Raw genomic sequence first — 12,517 nt, 5'->3', positions numbered from 1 at the left:
TCTTATTTTAAATTATCTTTCCCTTCACACAAGTTTTTATGTGTCTGTTTGATTAGAGTGTGGCACTGTAGGATAAGCCCTGGACTGAAGGGTTAGTTTGGACAGTAAGTTTGGCAGTTCAAACTCACTAGGCACTCCTCGGACTCCCTATCCAGGGTCGCTATGGATCAGAAACTCCTCAATTCCACTCCACAACAACAACAACATTATCTGTCTGTTGTTGTTGTTATGTGCCATCGAGTCGGTTCCGACTAGCTACTCTTAAATTCTTAAAAGGTTGACCAAAGTATTTTGAGTGCATATTTATATATCATTTTTTCTTGGAAATACTAGTGGTGGTGGTGGTGTCCCCTGCAGTCGATTCTGACTCAGTGACTCTGCATAGTATTTTCGAGGCTGTAAATCTTTACATGAGTAGAAAGCCTTATCTTTCTCTCACGAAATGGCTTGTAGTTTCAAACTGCCGACCTAGACATTAGCCGTGCGACTAATAACCACTAAGCTATCAAAGCTGCTTTTTGAAATACTACTTCTTTCTAATTAAACGTGATACGCATTATAATCTGGTTATTTAATTTATTCCTTTGTCCTGGCAGAAAACTGTCCTGAAATTTAGACAGAGGAGCCTCTTGTTTAGATTTTCCAGAGGTGTTTCAAGGTTGTATCTGGCAGCTGGCGAATCAGACTTTCCTCAGGTTGATAGCTCAAAGTACAATAGTTTTGTTGAACACAGCAGTTTCATCACAAACTCATTTTCATTGAAGTTGTTTTGAGTTGCTGACAGACAACTCGATAACTTCACATTTCTCATTACTTTCTAATGTTTGCACATCCCTTTATAATAATATAAATGGTCTGTATCTAATTATAAATCTGTTGTGCTGGTCTTGAGGTTAGGACAAAGGAAAAAAGAAAAGAATCTGCAACCCCATCAATACAAACACAGATGTAAAAATTAACAATTTCCAAGATGCATTTTAATGTATATTTGGCCTTTAATGCAAACCTCACTTATTAGAATAAGAAACATTTATTATCTTATAACTCTCTAACCATTGCTATAAAAAGTAAAATAATACTTTGTAAAGAAAGTGAATTGACTACCAGATCAGCATTTATTCAATAACTTTTTGAGACCCTTGATCTTCAGATGTTATAGTTAACATCCACTGAAAGAATGGGACTAAGGCTCTGGGGTAGTGTGATATAATATAGTTCTGATGCCGTGTGGTTTTTGAATGTGTCATTAAACCACTTGATGCTTCAGTTGTCTCATTTGAAAAATGATGGAATTTTACTAAATGATTTATTTGTTCTACTGTAGTTCCTGATATCAAAATTCAGATTAGTATAGAGACACTCGACAGAATCAGTGTTATTGTTCATAAAATAAAATATTCTAGCCATGTTATGAGTTCTCTGCACGTTCCTTATGAAATGACTTCAAAGACTGAACTAGAAATTATTAATTTAAACTTTTGTGGCAACTGGCACTTTATATAGTAGGGTTCTAGTTTTTTTAAAAATAACTTTCATACAATTATAAGTTCTCATTTTGGGAGTGCAACTTCTTCTCTCATTTCATACAATGTTAATGTCTTATAATAAAAAAGAATAAATCAGATTTCATCTTTTTCATGCCCTTCAAATATTGTAGTATTCATTATATATACCATTTTGTTTCATTTTGTTTTGATCAGTCACTGTCATACATAATTCTCATCCATTTCTGTACCTTCAAAAATTATCTTGAGTCAGGTGTTTGTTGTTGTTGTTGTTGTTATGTGCCGTGGAGTCGGTTCCGACTCATAGCGACCCTGTAGAGGGTTTCCGAGGTTGTAAATCTTTACGGGAGCAGAAAGCCTCATCTTTCTCCCGCGGAACAGCTGGTAATTTCCAACTGCAGACCTTTAGGTTCGCAGCCCGATTCCTAACCACTACGCTACCAGAGTCAGGTGTTTAGCAAATATTTAAATGTTCATGGGGTGCCAGTCATTTTCATTGTTACTGTTATCTCTGGCTTTCTAGTATAAGGTATAGTCACCAGTCGCTCCTCAGATACCCTATACAGGGTCACTGTGAGTCAGAATTGACTCGACTGCACATAATAACAAGAACAACATAATTTTTGTGGGAAGGTTTATAAACTGAATGTCTAGAACCGAACATGGTATTTTGTATGATGATTAAGCAACCCCAACTTAAGGTGACCCCACAACAATGAAAGAAAATGGTAACGGACCAGGGCCGAAGTCCATGATTGCTTCTAGTAGGACCTTTGTTATCCATAGTGTTTTCAGTGACTGATTTTTGGAAGCAGATTGCCAGACTTCATTTCTTAGTCTGCAGTATGCTGGAAGTTCACTTCAAACCTGTTTAGCTTCCGAGTACCCCAGAAGCCTTGACTAACAGACAGGTAGTGTGTACACATGAAGTATGTGGTCCTGGATTCAAACTTGGGACTCTAGTATTGTTGTTGTTGTTAAGTGCCTATGAGTCAGTTCCAACTCATAGCGACCCTGCATAGGATTTCCAAGGAGCAGTTGGTGGGTTTGAACCACTGACCTTGCGACTCACACTAATCTTGCCGTCTAGAGCATTATCTTACAGCGCCACACCATGACTTTAGTGTGGACGACGAGAATTTTACTTTTGAACCACTAATGCCACAAATAGTTGCTACCACACATAATAACTGAATGGCCTTTCTCTTACCCAGCATATTCTTCTGACATCTTATTAATCCCGCTGATGTTCTCCTATAACTAGACTTGTTTTTGTATTAACAACAGCAATAACAACAATTGCAATATACCAGCAATATTAAGGTTTAAAACATTTATAGTCTCGGGATGCAGGCTTGCAGAATGTGCCCTTTGGTTGTTTACATTATTATATATTCCTGAGTGGTTTTGTGTAAACATCCTCCCCTCCCCAAACAAAACAAAACAAAACAAAAAACAGAAGGAATGGAAGCAAATGCTGTTGAATGATGATGCACGGAGGAGATTGTAATCATTGCAATGAAACCATGGTGTAAAGCTGATGCTCTCCCATGTAAACTATACTGCATTCACAGTAAAAACTAAACAAACAAACAAACAAACCGAAAAACATTTATAGTCTTTTCTGAACATAATTACATATGATTTTAATAATACCATGGTAGGACTGGGATTCCAACCTATATTTTACAGAGGGAGAAATGGAATAAAATGATATCTACGGTCTTTCTTCACAGACAGAAAGACAAAAGAGAGGGGTTTCCATATGTTTGTGGAAAAATGAAATTACAAGAGCATGCAATTTTTGCACTTTTCAAACCCCCTTCCCATTGTATTTAGGTGCTGTGTTAGTTTCCTTGAGCTGTCTTAACAAAGTAACATCAAATGAGTGGTATAAATCTATATGTTGTTTTTTTTTTTCTTACCATCTAAAGGCTAGTTACCTGAAAACTGTCATAAAGGACCCTTCCTTACTTCACCCTTGATGTTTATTGGCTTCGAGCTGCACATTGGCAGTGTCTCCCTCTGTAGTCGTCATCCCAGTGTGTCTCCTTGTCTCTATGTCCCAATTTCTCTTTTCTTTCTCTTATAAAGACATGAGTTATTAGATTTAAGATCCATGCTAATCCAGCATGACTTCATCATACCATGATTACATCTTCACAATGACCCTATATCCAAATAAGGTTACACTTACAGGTTCAGGGGTAAGGATTAATTAAGGACATTTTGGGAGGAAATGCAATTCAACCCACTTCAGACAGACAATTGAAAAAAGTATCCAAACCTTTGACTCTGAATTCCTCCTTCATTCACTTCACCAAAGTCATCTAATGAATTCTTATTAATAAGTTGATGTTTATAAGTGAATTAAATCACTTGAATATTATAAAATAATGTGACTATCAATCAACATGTATTGCTTATCTAAGTTGGAGAGAACTATCCACCAGTCAGAGTCCTGGTGTGGCGCAGTGGGTTCATACTCCAGACTGCAAAGCAGTTTGAATTGCAAGGTCGGCGGTTCAAGCTCACTAGCTGCTCCTTGGAAACCCTATACAAGGTCGCTATGTGTCGGAATTGACTCAAATGGCACTTAACAGCAACAACATCCACCAGTCGCTACTCAGAAATCCTATGCAGGCTCACCGTGAATCAGAACAGACTTGACAGAAGTTAACAGCAAAAAACTCAGGAGTCCCTAAGCGTCCTGGTGTTATGCTGTAGGATAAACACTAGACTACTAATGTAAATGCAGGGTTGGTGATTCAAATCCACCAGCCCCTCCTCAGGAGAAAGATGAAGCTGTCTGCTCCTGTAAAGATTTACATTCTTGGGAACCCTACACAGAGTCACTATGATTCGGAATCCATTCATTGGATGTAGGGATGGAGTTCCTCTGTGGCACAAATGGTTAATGCACTTGACTGTTGATTGAAATTGTGGAAGTTCTTATCCACCCAGAAACACCTCAGAAGAAAGGTCTGGTGATCTACTGTCTAAAAAATAACCATTGAAAATCCTATGTAGCTCGCTTTCACTCTGATATACATGAGTTCCCTATGAGTTGGACTTGCTTTTTATTTTAAATATTGTCTAACCATAGTCTGTCAAAGGAGCCTTGTAGCTTGCATAGTGGGTTCTGTGTTGGGATGATAACTACAAAGTCAGCAGTTTGAATCCACCAGGTGCTCTGTGGATGAAAGATGAGGGTTTCTGCTCTCCTAAAGATGTGCAGGTTGTAACCCTACACAGGGTCATTATGAGTTTGTATCCGTGCGTTGAGTTTATGGAACTGAGTGAAAAGGTTTTAGTGTGCTATTATGGATGATCATTCGCTGTTCCACTTACAGGTTACCCATCTCATTTGATTCCTCAATCCCCATGCTCTATGTAGCTGGGCAATAAATACCCTGAGTGTGTTATTCCCAGGCTATGTCTCATCTGTTCCTAAAGCTGTGCTTTTGTTCATTGTATTCCATTGTCTGGAGCACCTTTCCTTGTTACTCAGTTTCCAGCTGTTGATACGATTTATGTCAGTTTCTGAATCACTCAAGAATGTATTTCATCCTTTATCTGAACACAGTGAAGCTATGGTTGTGCCAGTTTAGGGAGCACATTTTAAACTCTATTTAGCGATGTGATTATTTAGTATATATTTTTTTCATTATTTCAAAAGAATGATACATTCCTCATGAGCAGTATCCACCAAATTCCTCTTTTTAACTTCTGGACTAATCTATTAACTTAAAAAAAAAAAAAAAAAGGCTTTTAGTAATTGTTGTTGTTGTGAAGTGTCGTGGAGTCGATTCCGACCCATAGCGAGCCTGTATAGGGTTTCCAAGGAGCAGCGGGTGAGCTTGAAGTGCCAACCTTGCAGTTCAAATGACTTTGCAGTTTAACACGTTAGCGCACAGCTCATCACCCAGGACTCAGTTTAGTAAATGTATGGCGATAGAATTAAAATATTTTAGATCTAACTATTTTCTTAAAACTAAAGAAAAAAAAATAACTTTACTAATGTGGTGCTGTCTGTTAATTCGTTGTACTGCAAAGTCAGTTTGAACCACAAGGTCGGTGGTTTAAGCTCACCAGCTACTCCTTGGAAACTCCATACAGGGTCGCTATGGGTCAGAACAATGGGCACTACAGATTCCCTTACATTCTCAGAGGATGGTTACTAATAGATTCAAGCAAATTGTTGTTGTTAAGTGCCGTCGAGTCGGTTCCGACACATAGCAAACCTGTATAGGATTTCTTAGGAGCAGCTGGTGAGCTTGAACCACCCACCTTGCAGTTCAGGCTGGCTTTACTGTGCAGCTCACTAACTCACAGCGCCAAATACATTTATTATGTTATTTTGTTGTTAAGTGCTGTCGAGTTGGTTCCAACTCATAGTGACTCTATATAGTGACTCTATAGAGAAGTGGCTGGTGGATTTGGACAGTTTAACTTTCATTTCAAACCGACCTTGTGGTTCAGTGCTCCATATTTGTTTTAATTATATATTGATGACCATGCCCATTCAATCTACATTATTTTTTCTGTAGATAAAATTTACTCCCATTTTGTAAATTTCCTTGGGCAGTAATGTAATGTTTGGTCTTTGTTTACTTTCAGTTCTTTTTATTCTGGCATATAATTGATATAAAACATATGCATACAATCACAGGAACAGTTTTTTAATACAATGCCTCTTTCACTGCCTGTATTTTATTTAAGAATTCATCACAAAAGAATGGACTTATTCCTTTGTTATGAAACTGACAATAGAAATGTAAAGGAAGTAAGCATTCTATAGCTACAAGTTATGTTAAAGAATGATGTTGTTGCTTTTGTTAAATGTCATTGAATCAATTCTGACTCATAGTAACCTTGTATAGGGCTTCTGAGGCTTTTAAATCTTCACAGGAATATAATGTTTCATCTATCCCCCGTATAGTTTTCTTGAACCTTGTACATTGTGGTTTGCAGTCCAGTGTTTTTCACATGGAAAGACTACAAGCTTGAAAAAATAATGATCTGATGTATGGAAAATTTCAGGCCTTAAAAAATTAAAGCTAAATAATTACTGTCATTAAGTGCCTTTGAGTCACTTCTGACTCACATTGACCCTATATAGGGTTTCTGAGGAATGGCTGGTGAGTTTGAAATGCCAACCTTGCAGTTCAAACCAACCTTGTAATTCAAACTGACCTTGCAGTTCAAACTGACCTTGCGGTCCAGTGCTTTTCCTACTACACCACACCAGGACGCCAAAGCTAAATTACTTAAATTTTGTGCTCTTGCACAAAATATTCTTCATTTCTTCCTTAAAATGCTTTTTCAAAAATTCTTCTTCAACATCAGTTGGTTAATAATTAAAATGTAATATGGAGCAGACAATATGTGTTGTGTAACTTTTGTTGTGTATATTAGAAGCATTCAATAAATATCTGTTGAAGAACTGAGTAAAATAATAAAACAGTGGTGTTCATGTAATGGTCTGCAAACATGTGCATTGAAGCATTTAAAGACTCCAGTGTGGCCGTGGGTTTTTGACTTTTGTTAATCAAGGCTTAGTTCTCCTCAGCATCACCTGGGATCTTGTTGGAAATGCAGAGATTCAAGCTCCAGCCTTGACCTACTGAATCAGAATCTGTATTTTAAAAAAGTCCCTAGGTGATTCATATGCACATTAAAATTTGAGAACTATTGTATTATGTTATGGGTAGAAGCAGTAGACCGAGAACATTAGTTTTTCCCTGCCTTGTAACTCTTTTGAAAAATACTTTTAAAATAGTTATTTTGATTAATCATGGTTCAGCTACTCATAAAAGGATGGACAAAATGACCTGTTCAACCTCCTTTAATAAATTTGAAATTCAGATTTTGCTCTGGCTGTTTTTAAGGCATCATCAAAATACCTGACCAGAGCATGCATGTTTAATTAAAAAAAGATCATTTAATGTTAGCTAAACCTGGTGTGATGCTGTAGGATAAACACTGGATCACAAGGTCATTTGTATCCAAGATTGGTGGTTCAAAAGCATCAGCTGCTCCTCCGAAACCCTTTACAGGGTTTCTATAAGTCGGAATGACTTGAAGGCATTTAGTAACACCAAAACTTATAGTTATGGGGACAAAAATGCCTTGCCAAATAGGTGCAAAGTATCCTTAGCCTCCTGCCATGATTTATGTTTAACACTTCTGGGATTAATGATATGTTTCAGACAAAGGCTTATTTTTATATCTTGCTTCCCTGCAATGATCACAGTGGGTAAAATGTAATGCCAAATAATACAAGAATCTCTTGAAGGAGCAGCCACTTTATGTGTGTTATTAGAAATTATTATTGACTTTCAGTGCTGGATTTCTTTTACTCCCTGAATGGGGAAAAGGACATAAAGTCAGAGCAACTTTGTATAAATGACTTTTGAATTTATCCCTAAAGTCTGAGAATGAAAGTGAAATCCTTTAACAGATATAACTACCATAATGCAAACAGATAGTTTTCACTTTACATAGGGAATATGTCCAATTATTTCGCTTATAGAATCTTGCTGTTTTAATTTTATTGTTGAATTGCAGATTTGATTTCTACACAAAGACGTATTTAGCTCTTATGTTATCATTGAAATTTTGATTTGCAGGTTTACTGGAATTTAAGGCCATTGTTATTATGTATAAAGCATCATTTTAATTGAAATACTGATACAACTTTTCAGGTGAAAGGAAGCAATAATCTTTTATTTTGGTTTCTTAGCTAATGAAAGCCACTGTCTTAAGATGGGCTAGTTTGGCAATTTGACTTAGGAAAGGGTATCATGAAATGAAGTTCTTATGTGAACAAGGAAAAGAAATTAACTCATGTCATTGGTCTGCCAAATTGGAAGGCCATTTTAGGCCTGATTATCATGTTCTAATGAATCTCTGGAGGACATGAATGGAGAATCAAGTACTCATTAGTCTGCCTTCTTCCTGCAGTACTGATTTGTTCATTCCCTTTTCAAAGTCTAAAATAATCAAACACAAAAATTGATGTGTGGTGTTCTTATGCTTACAGATGTTGCCACCACTTATCCAGATAAGAAGTCCATCTTAATGTACATCACATCACTCTTTCAAGTTTTGCCTCAACAAGTGAGCATTGAAGCCATCCAGGAAGTGGAAAGGTTGCCAAGGCCATCAAAAGTTACTCAAGAAGAACATTTTCAATTACATCACCAAATGCATTATTCTCAGCAGGTAAAGTATCTGAAGGACAGCTAATATCAAATATATTTTCTTGTTCATTTCCACTTTGGGGTTGCATACACACATATATTATCTGTACATATTCAAATTTTAACTGATCTTATGGACTGTGTTACTCAGAAGACCTACAAAGTGCTGCTATGAGTCAGAGCCTACAGGGTGGCACTTAACAACAACAGCAATATTGTTTTCAAAACAGAATGTTAAAATGCTTTTCTATTGATATTTGCCACATTGTATGAATATGGAATAAAGAATCTATTGCATTTCTGCTGTGTAAAATGAAAAAAAAAGAACAGAAAGACTATATGTATATAATTAGTCATGAAATATAGCAAAGATCTAGAGCATTTTCTCATGTTGATAGCCATTTGTTGATGGGATTAACATGTTGTGAGTATTCAAACACAGTTTTGAAAAAAGTCGTTATAAATATTTCAACTGAAAGTCAAATGAAGAATGCAAGTAATAAAATTCTTCATTGTGTTATTATGCAACATGCAATGGAATTCTTCTGTTACATTGGTTTGTTTTTTGTTTCTCTCTCTCTTTCTCAATAGTAGACATTTTGGGGTGCTTTCTTGTATTTTCCTAGATACAAACAATGAAAAAGCCTTTAGCAAAATTTCTGCCAAAGGCATAGAAAGCTCTTAGACCTAATTTTCTCACTCTACTGAGCTAGTTCTATATTTAGCTTATGAAAGCTTCACTCTTTTCCAGAGTATTGACCTAATGGGTTCTGGCTTTGTTTACTTTGCGTTCAGAGAAAATTGCTTTTAGATGCTCCCCCCCCCCCATATTGAAGAACACCGATTGTAGATAGAGTCAGAGTTTGGATGGGATCCTTATGGTTAAATCTCAACCTCACATGTTTCCTGATTCCCTGCATACCCACATGGTACCAAGAACCACCATTTTTGAAGTGTTTCTAATATCACTGATATATATTTTGGATTAAACTTTCATCTGCACTTAATGTCCACTTTTTCAAGTAGGTTGGTAAATAATGTTTCCAAGTTTATTCACAATGTCTCCTTTTCTCTCTGCCTTTCTCCCCCAAATCCTTCTCTGCAGATCACTGTCAGTCTAGCGCAGGGCTATGAGAGAAGTACTTCCTCTCCTAAACCTGGGTTCAAGAGCTATGCCTACACACAGGCAGCTTATGTTGCCACCTCGGACCCCACACGGAGCCCATTTCCTCCACAGGTCTGTGAACTTATACTCTGCTTCTCAAACCAAATCATTTCTCCTACTGAGATCATCTGACCTCACTTTGCTTTGTTTGAATTGTGCAGGGCCCAGTTTCTCCTCCATCAACAGGTGCTTGGTTTGCTCTAGTTTTATTAGATTCTTTAACAAGAGGTGCTTTTCTGTTATTGGCTGTGCTGTAGCTTGAACAAATGTTGATTTTTTTTTTTAAATGATCATTCTCATAGTAATGAATTTGCATTTTTGTTATCATATTACCTAAGGAGCCCTGTAGGCACAGTGGGCTTAGTGTTACCCTGCTAACCTCAAGGTGGGTGATTCACAAACCCATCAACTGTTCCATGGGTGAAAGAGAAGGCATTCTGGCTTGCTTAAAGATGCATAATTGTAGAAATCCTAAGGAGCAGCTCTACCCTGACTGATAGGACACTATGAGTTGGAATGGATTTGGCAACAGAGTTTTGCGATTTGGTTTGTTTTATATAGTTACCTATAAAATTCTCTTTTACAAAGGTTTTGCTGTTTTTGTTCCTATTAGATGCATTTGAGTTGCATCAAGCTCATAGTGAGTCTATCTATGCACAACTGAACAAAAACTGCCTGATCTCGCACCATCCTTGCAAGGGTTGTTTCATTTGAGCCCAGTGTTGCTGTCACTGTATAAATTCATCTCATTAGGGGACCTTTATCTTTTTTGCTGTCTCTCCATTTTGCCAACCATGAGGTCCTTCTCCAGGACTGGTCCCTCCTGATAACAAGTCCAAATAACGGGAGAGGAAGCCATTGTGGCTTCTAAGGAGACTTTACCTTTTGTAAGACTTAAAAAGCATGTTGTTGTTGGTTGTTGCCATTAACTCTGTTCCAACTCCTGGCACCCCAGCCTGCGCAGAGTAGAACTGCTCAAGGCTGTGTCAGAGCACATGGCCAAACCAGTCTTCTAAGTTGTCTTCAGTTGCAAGGTGAACTTCTTAGTTAGTAGTAGTATAGTACTTTATCATTGTAACCAATATAGACTCCTGTGTCTTATTAAAGGTTTATATATACAGCTTTTTAAAAGCCATGTTGGATACATAGGTGAAAATTACTAATTGCATTCTTTGTGGTGACTTTTCTAGATAAGCAAAAGAAACTCTACTCTGTAAGGCCTTTTATTATATAAAATGTTTTTATTTTCTTTTCATTTAATGAATGTATAACTTCAAGCCTCTGCATATACTTTTTTAAAATTTTGGTGACTTAAATTTATGTAGAACAGACTCTAATGTTTATAAGAAAAGTTTGCACTAAAATCAGGTTAGATTCTATGCATCATTTAATTCTTTCTATGTGAGGAATCTTCTCAGTGCCATTTTGCACTCTTGCAATATTGAAGGAAACCTAAAAATACCAGAAATTCTAACCCTGTGGATGTTAGAGCATGGAAATAAGAGGTACTAGAATTGCTAGATGTGCTAGAATATCTTTTCAGCGAAGGCTTTATATATTTGGTTCATTAAAGCAGTTTGAAGAATTTTTGGAGTGAAGTGAGTCTTATCTAAACAATACTACAAATGAAAATTTAGCTGTTAGAGACCTGATTATATTGTTGGAAAGAATATACATTTTAGACAACTCATTGTTTTGGTCTTTTAAAAGACCCTGGTGTGTGTTTAGTTAGTGATTAGTTCTACATAGCTGCTTGAGGCCTAAGGCTGAAACTGTTCACTCTGAAAGAACCCCCCAAAGCAACATCTATTTGAGGGCACAGTCATGCCCTGTACCTTTTGCCAGTTTTTTTGGAAGACTGAACAAAGGGCACGGGGTGAGAGCTTCTGTAACTCAACCTCATTTTTAATTGAATTCCTATCCAAGTGCTCATGGGCTATTTGCATAGTCTTGGGCAAGCCATTTAACCTTGTTAAGCCACAATTCTCTAAATATCAGTGAATAATAATAATTTCACCACAATGTTTTTCTATATGCCAGAAGTGCCACTTCTACACGCATTATATTAAGCGATATAATTCTTTTAACAGACCTTAGATGTTGTAGTTGCTATTTTCATCCTGATTTTCAAGCAAAGAGAGATTTAATATTATCTATCTTTCTTCTATCCCCTCCCTCTATTCCTGTGTCTCCATCTGCTTCTCTTCTCCTGTCTTCTGTCTGTCACCCCACTAACTCTCTCCGAATTTTTTCTTCCCATCCTTCTATTGAAATCACCCATCTATAAAGATTAGGTGTACACATGTTAAAATGCACGAACAGAAGCTGAAGCCATTATAAGATTTCGCCCTCATTATCAGTTTTTTGAGCTCTCTTTTCTAGAATATTTTCCCCAATGCATATTATGGTACCACATTTTTACCTCATTACCACCTCATTAAAGCATCACTTGGCTATGACTTCTTAATGAAGTAATTGCAAATGGACTTACATTTTGCTAGACTCCATTTGCTCAGTATACCTTTGTATTATAAAATCCATAATAGCTCATAAAATAGCCTACAAATTCACGTATCTACTTTATTAATAACCCTTGTTATTGTTGTTAAGTGTTGTCAAGTTGATTCTGACCCACAGTGACC

The 12,517-nt window shown here is 36.8% G+C and overlaps 1 protein-coding gene across 2 annotated transcripts in view; it reads left to right on the top strand.

Annotated features, from left to right (window-relative positions):
• Window positions 1-12,517, top strand: part of LOC102838260 (dystrophin-like) — a 3,237,302-nt gene that overhangs the window by 921,023 nt on the left and 2,303,762 nt on the right. For both annotated transcript variants that reach the window (XM_006870143.1, XM_006870144.1), the window contains exons 8-9: window positions 8,551-8,732; window positions 9,816-9,947. In XM_006870143.1, coding sequence (XP_006870205.1) covers window positions 8,551-8,732; window positions 9,816-9,947 — 314 coding nt within the window. The remainder of the gene's footprint in view (window positions 1-8,550; window positions 8,733-9,815; window positions 9,948-12,517) is intronic.

This window comes from Chrysochloris asiatica, unplaced genomic scaffold (genome assembly GCF_000296735.1).
Source record: "Chrysochloris asiatica unplaced genomic scaffold, ChrAsi1.0 scaffold00139, whole genome shotgun sequence".
Classification (NCBI taxonomy): Eukaryota; Metazoa; Chordata; class Mammalia; order Afrosoricida; family Chrysochloridae; genus Chrysochloris; species Chrysochloris asiatica.
The sequence above is the reverse complement of the archived record's forward strand: the minus strand, read 5'-3'. Positions and strand labels throughout refer to the sequence as shown.